Source organism: Diospyros lotus, chromosome 2 (assembly GCF_014633365.1).
Source record: "Diospyros lotus cultivar Yz01 chromosome 2, ASM1463336v1, whole genome shotgun sequence".
Lineage (NCBI taxonomy): Eukaryota > Viridiplantae > Streptophyta > Magnoliopsida > Ericales > Ebenaceae > Diospyros > Diospyros lotus.
In genome coordinates, this window is record NC_068339.1 from 4,616,379 (window position 1) to 4,631,348 (window position 14,970).

General features: G+C 36.0%; 1 protein-coding gene across 1 annotated transcript; it reads left to right on the forward strand.

The window, feature by feature from the left end:
- Positions 1-6,567: 6,567 nt before the first annotated feature.
- Positions 6,568-11,785, forward strand: LOC127795245 (uncharacterized). The gene is given in 13 exon segments (XM_052326800.1): positions 6,568-6,842; positions 8,375-8,464; positions 8,561-8,785; positions 8,886-8,968; positions 9,063-9,163; positions 9,571-9,694; positions 9,768-9,922; positions 10,050-10,186; positions 10,273-10,443; positions 10,604-10,828; positions 10,993-11,226; positions 11,402-11,460; positions 11,462-11,785. Coding segments are annotated over 13 exon segments (1,830 nt in total). The 5' UTR covers positions 6,568-6,692; the 3' UTR covers positions 11,538-11,785.
- The last annotated feature ends 3,185 nt before the right edge of the window (positions 11,786-14,970 follow it).

The window sequence follows — 14,970 nt, forward strand, 5'->3', positions numbered from 1 at the left end:
AAATCAATTTCAAGTGTTTTGTTAAAAAGAAAACCAAATGATCTATAATTTTCTATAGATGGAGATTTACTCAAACAAATATTAAGGTTTAAAAGAATCTCCTATAGATGGATTTTTTATATGACTTATGGTGAAAAACATATTTTAAGTATTATAGTATTTTGTGTATTGAAATGAATCAATAAATACTATTTTTCTAAGTCTAAAAGATTAGCGCATTATAAGGAGACATATAAGAAAATATTTTTATTTTGAAAAACTATCTCCTGATATTTTGATAGCTAATATTCATTATTATTAAAATAATTTTTAATAATATTTTCAAGAAATAGAAGGTATGTATTCTGGAGAATGTAAGATTGCTAAATTTCGAGTTTGTATTAAAATTAAAATTTTATTTTCTTATTGTTATGGATTTTGAATTTTTAGATATTTTTATTGAATCCAAATGTGAAGTACTTTCTTATTTACATTTATGTATTAAAGTGAATGTGGACATTTACTTATACTAAAGAAATGTAAATATACTGTAATATATGTTGTAATGTGAACATTTATGTATAGGTGTCAAAAGGGCCGGCCCGAGTCGGCCCACGGGCTTTTTAAACGGGCCGGCCCGGCCCTTTTATCATTGATAGGGCCGGGCCCGGCCCACGGCCCCCCTACAAAGGGGCCGGGCCGGGCCCTTAGCCCACAGGGCCTAACGGGCCGGGCCTGGTGGGCCCGACCCTTTTTTTTTTTCTTTTTTTTAAATAATTTTTTAAAAAATAATACATATAATATATACATATATAAAAATTAATTTGTTTCTTTTTAAAATATTTTCTATCTTAATTCTTAAGTTTTAAATATTATTTCATTATTTTATATGCCTTATAATTTTTCTTGTGAATTGATATGAAAAATAATGTACATATAAAAAGGAGAATGTTTATTTATAATTTAAATATATAAAAAATTTAACTTAAAAATTTTAAATAAATTAATTGATGGTTATTATTTATATATATTGTGAAATTAAATTTTTTAATATCCAATATCAATAATTACTAAATAATAACAAAATTAAAAAAAAAATGAGTAAGGGCCTTACTGGTCCATAAGGGCCTCATGGGCCCGGCCCATAAGGGCCCAACGGGCCACGGGCCGGGCCGGGCCGTGGGCCCAATTTCTTTGGCCCAGCCCGGCCCCCCAATGGGGGCCGGGTCGGGCCCGTATGAACAGTGACGGGCTGGGCCGGGCGGCCTGCGGGCCGCCCGGCCTTTTTGACACCTCTACATTTATGTATCAAAATTTTAGCTTCAATCTATCAACTAATTCATTGATCTGTCAACTAACTCACATGTTTATGTCGACTAAACGCTTCAAACTAGAGATGGGAAATGGGCCGGCGGCCCATGGGTCGGCTCGTCTCATAGCCTGGCCCGGCCAGCAGAATGCGGGCTGTGCTAGGCCAGGGATATCTGGCCCGTAGCTCGGCCCGGCCCACCAAAATGGCTCGTGGGCCGGCTTGCCAAAATGGCAAGGCCCGGCCCACCAAAAAATAAAAAAATATTTAAAAAATATGTGTAAACGTATTTTAAATATAATAATTAAAATTATACAAACATAAAAATTATGTTTAAAAATTATAAATAAATGGCCCATAAGCCGGCCCAGACAGCCAAGCCCACGGGCCAGCCCTACCCAACAGGCCCACGGCCCAGCCAGACCCGCATGGCCCATTTATTAAGGGCCACAGGGCCATGCCGACCCCAATATTCATTGCCTCGGCCCGGCTCGGCCCGTCTTCCTCGCGGGTTAAATTCGGCCTGGCCCACCAAATGGGTGGGCCAAGCGGGAGGCGGGCCAGGCCGGCTTGGCCCGCTCATTGCCCATTTCTACTTCAAACTGTTGAATAACAGAAGCCTTGCATTGCATCTATTGATTAAGTTTTTTTTTTTTTTCTATAGATTGAGTTATGTTTCTACATTACATCTGTTGACTAAATTATTGTATCTGTCGACTAAGTCTTTAATTTTAATTAGAAACTGTCGACTAACCCATCTCATTTGTCGACAGCTTGTGCTTTTAACAGCTTCCAACGGCTAGTTTCTCAAACTCTAATGACTTAAAAATGGCTTAGTTTTGGGCAAAACTTCTAGGATGCCTATAAATACAAGTCCTTGATGAATTTGAGAGAACTAATGGATGAGAATGAAGTGAAGTGGGCTTGCAAAATTTATTCATCTTCTCAAATTGTATTTGTGCTTTAATTTTTCTCTCAAAGGGTTTGATTATGATTTGTATTATCTTGTTCAAGCCTTGTACTCTAATTTTGAGAAATCATTGTAACTAAAAGATTTATTTATTAGATTATCTCTTATTATTAATTTATTGTATTTCATAACTTGTGTAAGTAAGAGGTTATAATTTCTAATCTTGGACTAGAGGAGTTACTTGGTTTGAGTAGGGATTTTCAGTGGATTGAGTTCAAAATCTTTAGTGAGGAGCTAAGGTAATTAATTATGTTTGGGATAAGATAAACTATTATAAATCATTGTATTCATCTCATGCTTATGCTTTTTGTTTTATTTATTATTTCAAGTATTTCAATAATCCTCGCTTGCATTATATTCTTATTTATTTTTAAAAGATTTCAGGTTTTCAAACTAATTTTTAAATAAGCCAATTCATTCTCTTTCTTGGGTTGGTAGTATAACATTTCAAACTTATCAATGATTCAAAGAAATAAAGCTACTTTTCCACCTATCAATTTTACCTTCTATAAATAGAGAGTAATTCATTTGGTTGAGGTATATTCAAAACTGTATTCAAGGTACACTTTTACTATTTCAACATTTAAAAAAACTAACTTAAGTATCGAAAAACTCGCATAGGAGACACCTTGCTCCTCTAATTATTTATATTTTACAAGTCTTTCGGACACTAAAAACTCAAGATGAGTACTCTTCTATAATTATAAATTTATTGTTATATCTAAATAACAATAATTCTATTAGTCATTTGTATTATTGTATTGAGATATCAATTTTGTACAACTGTTGTGGGTCATGTTTTTGAAAGACAAAATTAGTAAGAAATTAATTTTTGACATGTATTGATTTTTTATTTGTATTTATTTGTTTTAAGTTTTTATAGGACCTTGAGAACGAATTAGATTAGTTGGTCAAAGTGATTGATTTGATAATTGGCTAACAAATTAATTTAGTTCAGAGTCAAGAATTATTTGTCAAAAAAAGAGTTGACTTTTTACATGTGGTTGGATAGATGAATTATGACATTTTTTTTTTTAAATTTTACGTTTGTCTTTTAATTTATTTATAAATATTAAAAAATATTAATAATTTAAGATATTTAAAAATAATTGATGTCTATTATTTTAATAATACATAGATTTTTTTTGTTTAATTTTTATTTGTGATTTAAATATTTGATTATGAGTTGTATTTTACTTTCAACACAAATTTGTGTTAATGTTGTAAAATCTTTTTAATTGTAAGAAAAGATTTATCCGTCATAGATAATTTATACTAAAATTCAACTTGATGCCATGAAATGAATCTTGAGAATACAATTAAGAAAGACAACTAATATAAGTATTCCAATAGGATCATGCAAAAGCTATGATTTTTCTTCAGTACCATTTCCATGAAGAATTGGAAATTGAATTTCTCACATTTAAAGATTCACTTAATTTATGAAAAAAATATAAAAAAGAAGGTATGAATATAAAAAGACTATTATTATTATTCTAAAAAGTCGATATGATTAGATGCATACAAGATTGTAAGATTTTAAAATTGTGAATGAATATAACTTTGCTCTTTCTAAATCACTTCATAATTACAACTATATGGATAAAAGGTTATTGATATATATATATATTTTAGAAAAAAATATTCTTTATATTTTATGCCTCCAATGTACTTTGGAGCAGCAATATTAAGAGGGGCGGTTTAAAAAATAATTTGAAATGATATCACCTTTATTTCTTCCCGAACAAAATAATAACTTTTTATTAGAAAATCATCAATTTAGTTCCAATGATTCTACATCATTTCTCGAAGCAAATACAAATGTATCTAAGAATCATGAACATCATAGTCGTGGTTGAGGAGATGATCACGATAAAAATAATTATGTAAATTGTGATGACAACGATGTCTCTCATCTAATGGTGACCATTGTAAAAAAGGATGATTAGAGATGTCGTTGGGTTAACTAAAAAAGACAATGATATTGTCATTCACTATTTGGATGGAGAGTGAAATATATGATGGCAAGCTACGTCGGAGTAGGTAGCAATTGTCTCTCGCGCTGGGTTGGGAGAAAAATGAAGACCCATTGGAGCCAGCTCCATACTACTAAAAAATATGAAAAAATTCCTTTGGCATAAGGCAGAAACATGCCCTCCAAGTTATGCCTATCATGCCCTAAAATTCCAATTTTAATCCTATTACACACCGAAAATCTCAAATGCGTGCATGTGACGTTGATTAAAACCCTATCACATAGCTGGGCTAGTAGAATTGGGCCGGCGGAGTAGGAGGCGAGCGGTCGCCCGTGACGGATGCGAGTGGGCAACTGCGAGGCGGCAATAAGAATGGCGTGGGCAGAAGATCTGATCGCCGGCGACGACTTCGATTGGGGTCTGCAGGTCGGCGATAGTAGCAGGGTAGGTATAGGTAGGCAGATCTGGTCGTCGACGATGTGGGAGGAGAGCGATCGATTAGTCGATCACATTCCTCGTGTTGGTGGCCGGCGACGGCGTCGATCGGGCTTGAAGGGGGCCGTCGATAGCAGCGGTGTGGGCGGCCAGATCTAGGTCAGCGGCATGGGAGACGAGCAATCAATTGATCATTCGTCTTCCTCGTGCTGGTGGCAACGACAAATCTAAACCTATGATGCCCCGTCATAGGCTACTAGCACGAGGAAGGCAAGTGAGCGAGTGACCGCTCACCTTCCACGCCTCTGGCAACCAGATTTGCCGTCCACACTGCTGCTATCCTTATCCTGCCACTGCCTGTCCGCATCCGCCAAGAGCGACTGCTCGCCTCCCACGTCGCCAACCCAGTTATATGATAGGGTTTTAACCGAGCGTGTGTAAGTCACGTATATGCATTTGAGATTTTCGAAACGTAATATGATCAAAATTAAAACGGACATAATTTGTCCACGTTCAAGTTCGGGGACACGAACCGCTATTAGGCATAACTTGGGGGAAATTTTATCGCCAACCTGAAAAATTACTCTTCATAACCCAGTTCCATCAAAATTTTTAATAATTTTAAAATACCTATTTTACCCCCACATCCCACAACCAACCCTCTTATCCGATCACCTCTCATCGCCGGCCATCGTCTCGCATCTCTCTTTCCCTCCTACATCATATACACACAAACACATACATATATATATATATATACACAGACACCTATGCAACCAGCGCGCGCGCACACACACACATATATATATATATACACAAAGCATGGCCGCGACTATGCAACTAGCAAGCGCACACACACGCCCATATATATATATACACACAACAACTCAGCGCACACACACACACACCTATATATATATATACACACTCACACACACAAAAGCATGGCCGCGGCCATGAAAACCTCTGCATCTCGCGGTGCGGAGGATTTTCAAACCTCCGCATTGTGAGGTGCGGGGGTCCGAACCAATTTTTTTTTTAATTTTGGGCCTTTTAAATTTTTTTCTCTTTTTTTTAAAATATCATTGATTTCATATTAGCTAAAGATACATATATTTAAAAAGAGTATATTTTAAATGATGATAGAATTTTTAGATATGTGTATCTTTAAGTAATTTAATAAGAAAAATTAATTAATTTAAAATTTTTTTAAGTATTAAAAATTCAACACCATGATTTAAAATATAAAATTAGTTAAATTATAATTACTTAAAATGCAGATATTTAAAAATTATTTATTTGTATTATTTTTTAATTTTATTTTATTATAATAAAAATTGTAATTAAAATAAAAAATAAAAATATAAAAAGCCTTCCCGATTGCCAGCAGTCGGGGATTTCAGCAACCCTCGCACCGTGCGGGGATTGCTGAAAACCTCGCACCGTGAGGTTTTCATGGCTGCGGCCATGCTTTTGTGTGTGAGTATATATATATATATATATATGGGTGTGTGTGCGGGGTTGCTAGTTGCATGGTCGTGGCCATGCTCTGTGTATATATATATATGTGTGTGTGTGCACGCGCTGTTTATATAGATGTGTGTATATATATATGTATGTGCGAGTATATGATGTAGGAGGGAAAGAGAGATGCGAGACGATGATCGGCGATGAGAGGTGATCGGAGAAGAGGGTTGGCTGGGGGGGATAAAATAGGTATTTTAAAATTATTAAAATTTTGATGGGACGTGGGTGACTAAGAGTAATTTTTCAGGTTTGCAATAGAATTTCCCATAACTTGGAGGGCATGTGTATGCCTTGTGCCAATTCGTTTCTTTTTCTTGTCTTTTGCTGACTGATAGATTCGGTTTGGAACTATAAATCTCACTATCTCAAGCCAAGCAAAATCAGAAGTCTGCTCTGCTTGGCCGAGACATCAAGGAGCGCGGCGAGTCGGCGACCACCCTCCTATCGTCGAGCGGCAGCAGCAGCAACAGTGAAGCGACGTGGCAGTAGAGTCGACATGTGTCCTTCGCGCCCCCTTTGCCCGCCACCTGTTTTGTTGTCCGCAATTCTCGTGCTTCTTTCATTCTCGGCTTCCGCTTCCTCGACGCCAACTGTGCTACCATCACTCCTTCCTCTCCACCGAAGCTACCGCAACAGGACCTTCGTGGTATTCTCTTTCTCTCTCTGGATTTCTATTTTGATATTCTCCTCTTCATTTGCGCGTTTCTGTTCTTATTTTTCTCTTTTTCAGAAGCTTATTCAACCCCTGGTTAGGGTTTCGAAACCTTTTTTTTATGTGTCTTATGGATCTTGGATTCGTCGGAGGTAATAAATTGGACTAGAAATATATTACTCGATGCGCATACTTCCATTTTGTGGGTAATTGAATAAGAAAATCGCACATTTTATTTTCTCATCGTTCTTTTGGTCCATAATCCGAGTTCCGGAAAGTAAAGTTGATGTTCAGGTGGAGGGTTCAAATTTCAAAAGCTTGGATAATTTAGGTGGAGGGTTCAAATTTCAAAAGCTTGGATAATTTATGTTATTCACATTCCAGAATGAGAACTGTTAAATTGCTTATTAGGTTTATGTTGAACTAAAGAGTTGAGATGCTGCATTTAATTTTTAAATATATTCAAACAAAGGATATATATATAATATATATATATATATATATAGATAGATAGATAGGGTTAATTACACAGTTTATCTTCATTATTTACTAGCACAGCAAGGTGAGAGGTTAGTTAAAATCCGTGTAGCAGATCCCAACGGTTAACAAGAATTTTTATTCTTTTTATACCATTGGATCAACAAAACTTGTATTGAAAAAGCACGAATGGATCCTTAACAGCAAGCAATTAAGTAGGAGCACTTGAAAAGCATTGTTGTATACTTATATATATATCTATAGTACATAAAAAATGGAGAATCCCAAGTTCGTGTTCTTATTTTGAAAGGCTTTGGCTGGGTCTTGCAATGTCATATATGCTCATAAGAATTTTAATTATTTACCCTATTAATAATTCTGTCTTAGTTTATCTTGGGGTAAATATAAAGGGTAACATCTTGGAATAATTGTACTTTGGTATTTTCACAAATTTTTAGCCAGTTCATAGTTTCGCTTTCATGTTGTCTATGTTTTTAGTTTTCTTTATCACATTTCTCAAATAGAAGAGTAAGAAATTAAGAAGAGAAAATGTATATAACTTACCATTGTTGTCGAGCACTATGACTTCATAGAACTTCTTTTCAGATTTCACGGTAATTGGGAATTGGTCGTTCAAATATATGAGCATTGGACACAACTCTCTGCTTTTATTTAACGTGTTTCTTAACTTTGTACAGTTGAATCTGTTAAGGTTAATAGATTGTCAACAATTCAAAAAGTCTGATCAATATGGAAAATTGAAAAATGGCTCATGGGCACTGGCATACTCTCACAGCGATAACTTGTCCAAACCTTTTGGCCCCATTTAACTTCATTTGAATACCTGTTGGAAAATATCCATACAATGATACATGTAGCCTAACATTTGTAAAACAGGTGGGTGGATATAAAAAAATCAGGGAAATGTTGTCTAAGAATGTTTGGTTTCATTCTCGGACCTTTATTTACATGTAACACAAAAATCTTGAAAATTAGATAATTTTATTCTCTTTGTAAGCTTTCAATTGATTCTTGGACTCTTGTATCAGGAGAGAAAAGATGTTAAACCAAAGAAAAGCTTGGGATGCTTAAAAAGCGCATTCGAGTTATTTGGTGCAGGCTTCTTCAATGATAGTGAGGTGACATGATTTTTGTCATCCTCATCAGAATCTTTATGCATTTTCATTTTTGACATGAATGATTTTTGGGCGCATGTTGTGTTTGTTTCATCTTAGATGCTGGAGATCAAGCAGGGTGTAGAAGAGTTCAATGTGCCAATAATTGAGGCCAATCGGAAAATAGTTGCTTCTACTAATGGAGGGTTACATGACCCATCTTATATGGTTTTCAACCCACGTTGGGGCAGTGAACAAGAAAAAGATACAAGCAGGAAGTTTAGTTATCCTTCTCTTGCTGGTGTACAGCGGCCTAAAAGGGAAGAAGACATTGCTTTCATGAGCGTGAGCCCATTTCTCCTGCTAAAAATTTGAGTTTTCTAGGACTGGAGGCAAAATATAATTATTTTTCTCTATTGAAACATGAGTTTTGGTTTGCCATTAGATTCTTGAATTGGGCCAACTCATTAAGACAAAACAAATCACTTCTGTGGAGCTTACTCAAATTTTCTTGAAGAGATTAAAGAGGTAAAATGAATTTACTAATTACTATGCTTTTTCAGTGTTAATCTTTTTTCTTCCCCTTAACGCATCAAGGTTAAGTCTCTTAATGGATATACAGGTATAATCCTGTGCTTGAAGCTGTGGTCACATGTACAGAAGAATTAGCATATAAGCAGGCAAAAGAGGCTGATGACTTACTTATGGAAGGAGTGTACATGGGTAACTCTCTGTTCTATTTACTTGAACATGCCATGGATTAATATGTATCTTTTCAGCACAGTTCAGGATCTAATTCCTCAATTAGTATTCATTACAAACTGGACAATGATAAGTTGTAAGTTCAATGTTATGCCATCGAACCATCATCAGATAATGCCATCTTGTTAAATGCATTGAGCAATTGACTTTATCTCACACAGTTATTCTACTCAAAATCCATCTACCTGCTGAGACTGTCTTTACTTGGGCTTCATGAGCCTGAGGTTCCATGGCTTCTTTATCTTGTCTTATTTGGGATTCCTTAGTCGTGTACTTGACCAGATTCTTCATTCTTTTTCCAGTGGGCTGCGTCTGTAATGCTAAATAATATACTTTATTTGACTAGTTCTGGTAGACTTTCATGACAGGTCCTCTCCATGGAATTCCATATGGATTGAAGGATATAATTGCAGTACCCGGCTACAAGACAACCTGGGGTTCAAAATCTTTCAAAAATCAAATGCTAAATATGGAAGCTTGGATTTACAAGAGGTAACATTATTAGTGGGAACTATGCATTTCTTATTTCATATGAAGTTCTGGAGTTTGTAACGACTTGATGCAGACTGAGGTCTGCTGGGGCAGTTCTTGTGGCAAAGCTTGTCTCCGGATCATTGGCATATGATGATATCTGGTTTGGTGGGAGAACAAGGAATCCGTGGAATATTGAGGAATTCTCTACTGGTTCATCAGCTGGGCCTGCTGCGTGCACCTCAGCAGGTAATCTCCATTTCTCTTACTATGTGCAGGTTGATAGGCTCAATTCTCCTTGTTTTGCGTTGTTTTAGGCAGCACGTATAACATATAAACTGGTTAACCGAGTGACAATGCATTTGTTTAATTTCAGGTATGGTTCCATTTGCAATTGGTTCTGAGACAGCTGGTTCCATCACCTTCCCTGCTGCTCGCTGTGGCGTGTCAGCACTGCGCCCAACTTTCGGTGCTATTGGACGAACTGGTGTGATGAGCATATCTGAGAGCTTGGTTTGGACCGAAGTCTTTATATTCCGTCTGGATTTCTCTCTGTTTTTTAGTTTCTTCAATAATGCTATATTATATGTTTTTGACAGGACAAGCTTGGCCCCTTCTGTAGAAGCGCTGCAGATTGTGCAGTTGTTCTGGATGCTATTCGAGGGAAGGATCCAGATGATATCTCATCAAGAAATATACCCCTTGAAGATCCATTTTCAGTTGACATTATGAAGCTAACTGTTGGGTATCTTGACGATGCTGAGATGGAGGTACATGACCCTGTTAGGACGTGTGGCTAGCTTTAGGATTCAGTTTTCAGAAACGCATTTAGTTCTTGCTTTTAGCTAGGTTGTTGATTTGAAACAGTCTATAGATCAATTACAAGGCTAATGAAGCCCGGAACTTGATCTTCCTGTGGTATTATGCCAGGTTGTCAATGTGCTTCGGTCCAAGGGTGTTAAAATGGTTCCATTCAAACTGAATTACACGGTTGACTCTGTTCAAGGTACTCTGAATTTCACAATGGACGTGGATATGCTGGCTCACTTTGACGAGTGGCAGCGCTCCAGGAAAGATGAGGGTTATGAATCTCGAGATCAATGGCCTACCGAACTTGGTCGTGCACGCATGATACCTGCGGTGGACTATGTCCAGGCTAGTTATCTAGGTTCTGACTATTATCAATCATTGTTGGCTTGGCTTATTAGCTTAATGGTTTACATATCTTCCGACGCAAGACGATTCTTATTTTAAGCTGTTCTAGTATAATAAGCTGCAATTTAATTAGTAAGATCGACTATTATGATATTATCTAACAGGCACAGAGAGTACGAGGAAGATTAATCAGGGAAGTAAAAGAGAGCTTTACAGTTGATGCATTTGTTGGCAATGCAACCGACTGGGAGAGAGTTTGCATGGGCAACCTTGTCGGAATGCCTGTCATTGTTGTTCCAACGGGGTTCAAACCGATAGCCAATCCACCTTCAAATGAAACTCGACGAAGAACCACCATCACGACCGGCATCTACGCGCCCCCTGAGCGCGATCACATTGTAAGTTCTTCAACAACCAGACATCTTATATCCCCGTGACGGAAACCCCCTTTACCTGCATTTTCTGGGTCAATTCTGCCTTCTACTAGTCCATCTGGTTTTGGTTTGGATTTGAGTCGTTATCTAACAATTCTGCACTTTGTCTCGATTTCTTTCGTTTTTCCCTAATGCGCAGGCCTTAGCTCTGGCCATGGCTTATCAGGCGGAGACGGATCATCATAAGCAACGCCCCCGATCGATATCTGGTGCCAAATGACTCGATCCCCAGTCCTCCAACTGCTACCATCTCTTCTAGACAGCTGCGAGACTGAAGGCTGAAGCCTCCCATTCTGTTGTATGGAGGATACGTTCTGTTGTACTTCCATAAATAAATCACCGAACGCTCATCTTCTTTTAGTTTTTCTTTAGTTTCATAAAAAGGCAGTTCACACAAAGAACCCTGTTGTAATTTTTATATTTTTTTACTTTAGATGAGGGTTACTAAGAAGTAATAATGTTAAAAAGGTGTTTATATATATGAAAAAAAAAAGAATGCTAAAAGGCTCTTTCAAAATACTAATTATAATAGTTTGTAATTATGAAAATTCCAATGTCATGCTATTCTAATAGTATTTTTGCTGGGTCTAGTTTTCTTATTTTTTTTTCTTTAAGATAACACGGGTCTGTTTTGAAATGATAAAATTGTTTAGTAATCACAATCCTTATTTGATAATGATTTAAATTTTAATAAATTGTAATTTTATTCACATAATGATTAAATTTTCTATAGACAAAGTGTTAGAATTATCGATCTAATTATTATAATTCTCGTTGAATTAAAAAAAGTTGTATTAAATAAGGTGGACTCAAGTCCATGGATGGAAGCTCAAGTGAGGAAAAGGGTTATTGGAATACTTTCGACCCTATAGACCCTAAACCCTTTAAGGGTCTTCAGGGTGGCTCTCTAGTGGCCTATTTCGGATGCCCTCAGGTGTCGTTCCTCGAAAAATCTCATCTGACTCATCCTGAAGAAGTCCCTTGAAAGCTCGACCATTTACATGAAGAACTGAAAATTAAATTTCTCATCTTTAAAAATTCACTTAATTTATAAAAAATATATAAAAAAATATATGAGTATAAAAAGACTTATTATTTCAAAAACTCTATGTGGTTAGAGCGTGTGAGGTTGTAAGATTGTAAAATCATGAATGAATATAACTTTATTCTTTTAAATCACTTCACAATTACAATTATATGGATAAAAGATTATTGATGCATATATGTTAAAAAAAACATTCTCTATATTTTATGCCTTCAATGTACTCCTACTGCAACAATATTGAGAGTGACGATTTAAAAAATATTTTGAATTAATATCACGTCTACTTGTACATAAAATGAGTACAAAATGATGACCTTTTGTTAAAAAATTATCAATCTAGTCCTACTAATTCTACACCATTTCTTAAAGGAAATACAAGTGTATATAAGAACCATGTTGAGGATGTGATTGTGATAAAAATAATTATGCGAACATTGAGAGTCATTTTCTTCTCTATGTTTCTTTCATAATTTTTTCAGTTATTGTAGAATATTTTTTATAAAATATGTGCATCAATAAACTTTTCTTCATATATTTGTAATTGCGAAGTGATTTTGAAACAGTCTTTTAATACTTATAAATTTCTTTTAATTTTTTTCACAAAATAAGTGGATATTTAAATGTGAGATATTTAATTTTTAGTTCTTCATATAAATAATGGCAAAAAAAGATCATAGTTTATGCACAATCCTATTGGGATGTTTGATTGTTTTCCTTTATTATATTCTCATGATTCACTGCATCAAGATGAATTTTATTATCAAGTATTCGTGATAGATAATTTTTTTTTCAAATATATCGAGAGCAATGAACTCAAGTTTTGTAAGCTTCAACATTGTTAGAATTTTATAAATAATAAAATGATTTTTATTAATCAAAAGGTTAAACATTATTTAAATACAAGCAATAAAATAGTTATTCGAAAACTTATTAGGATTATTTCCAGAATTAGTCAAGATATTTTATATATAATTTTTTAAAAACTATCAATTCCTCTAGAACTGAATGGGATTACTCTTCAAGATTAATATTATATATGTGTATATGTATAGTTCTTCATTAACTATATTTTTATTTAACATGCATACTGTGATTCATCTTTAAATATATATATAGTGTATATTTTGATTGAAAAAGATAAAAAAATATTTATGCTTTAATCTGGTAAAGGTTTGTGCTTGATTGAAAAAGAGAAAAGAATTTTTATACTTTAATTTGATAAAAAAAAAATATGTTGATAACGTGTCATAAAATTTGAAAAAGTAAACTAAAAGAATAAAGATGTCGACGTTTGATTTCGGCCGACCGTGATTCGTTTTGGGCCGCGGTGAGTCAATCCAAAAAAATACCGAGAAGGAAGGAAGAAAACCCCCCCTCCCCCAAAGTTCCAAGCGTGTACACCAGAATCTTTTACGTGGTTCGGCCAGAACGATGCCTAGTCCACGGCCGCCCTCTGATCATTCTCCCAGAGTGGCGGTATCTGATTATTCTTTTTTCTCTGTCCCTCCTCTTTGCCCCTCATGGCCCCCTTTATTTCCATTTTTCTTGAGGGACTTTTACAATCTAGATAATATATAAAAATACAGTGTTTGTATAATGGGGGACAAATAGTTCTTACCGCCTTCGCAAAACCGGGAGTGGGATCCTCATTACGAGGGGCATGGGCTGTTACAGATAAAGTGATCGGACCCTACCTCTGACTTCTCAGCAGCTTTGCCGCTCATGCGAGCTGGAGATTTTAGGCGAGCGACCTGGATGGCCCAGCGATCTGGAGGATATCTCCGGAGCTCGTTAGTCGATTGCTCCGAGCTCGTTGGGGGATTACCGGGAGCTCGCCATACGCTCGCTTTACGAGTTCCGGGTCTTTGATGGAGGCTGGACCTTCCTTGACGAGGTCGTCCGGGCCTTCTTGGCCTTGGGTGATTGGGCCGGTCTATCGGACCGAGTCTGGCCCATGTGGGGTGATGCGGGAAATACATATAACAAAAGACAAAAGGAGAAATTTTTTACCTGTTAAAATAATTATTTTAAAACAAAGATATTACCATAATAATAAGAATGGTAACGGATATATATTTTTAAAGGTATTATGTTAGATATACATCATTTTTGTACATCTTAAATTACATAAGGGAGTATTATGACTAAAATATCCCTCGTCTCACATGCTACTCACGCACTTCTATGTGCCTCATGAAGATTTTTTTATCATTGGTACACTTTTATATAATTTAAAGTATATCTCAAGATGTACCAATAGCATTTTTCTTTTCAAAGAGCCAGTGAATGCGTGGTAACGAACAACAGGAGCGGATTCAGCAATTTAGGGTGGAGTAAGCTGGGACTGAGTTAGGGGTGGGTTGGGGTTGGACTGAAATAAATTTAGGCTAAATTTTTATATTAAAATTTTAATTTTTTTTATGGGCTGCAGCTCACATTTAATCCACCCCAGCAACGGATAGGAACGAAGAACAAAAGGAATTTTAGAAGTTCTTTTTAGTTGAAAAGGCATTTAAAAGTTAAAACTAACAAAATCCGGCCCAGCCCATAATATTTGGATGGTCATGCGGGCGGCAAAGCAAGCTAGATTCCCATGCCCGATGACGTGGCAGGATGTGATTGGTTTCTGCTGCCAACTAGTTGCCTTGCTTTCGTCACCAGAT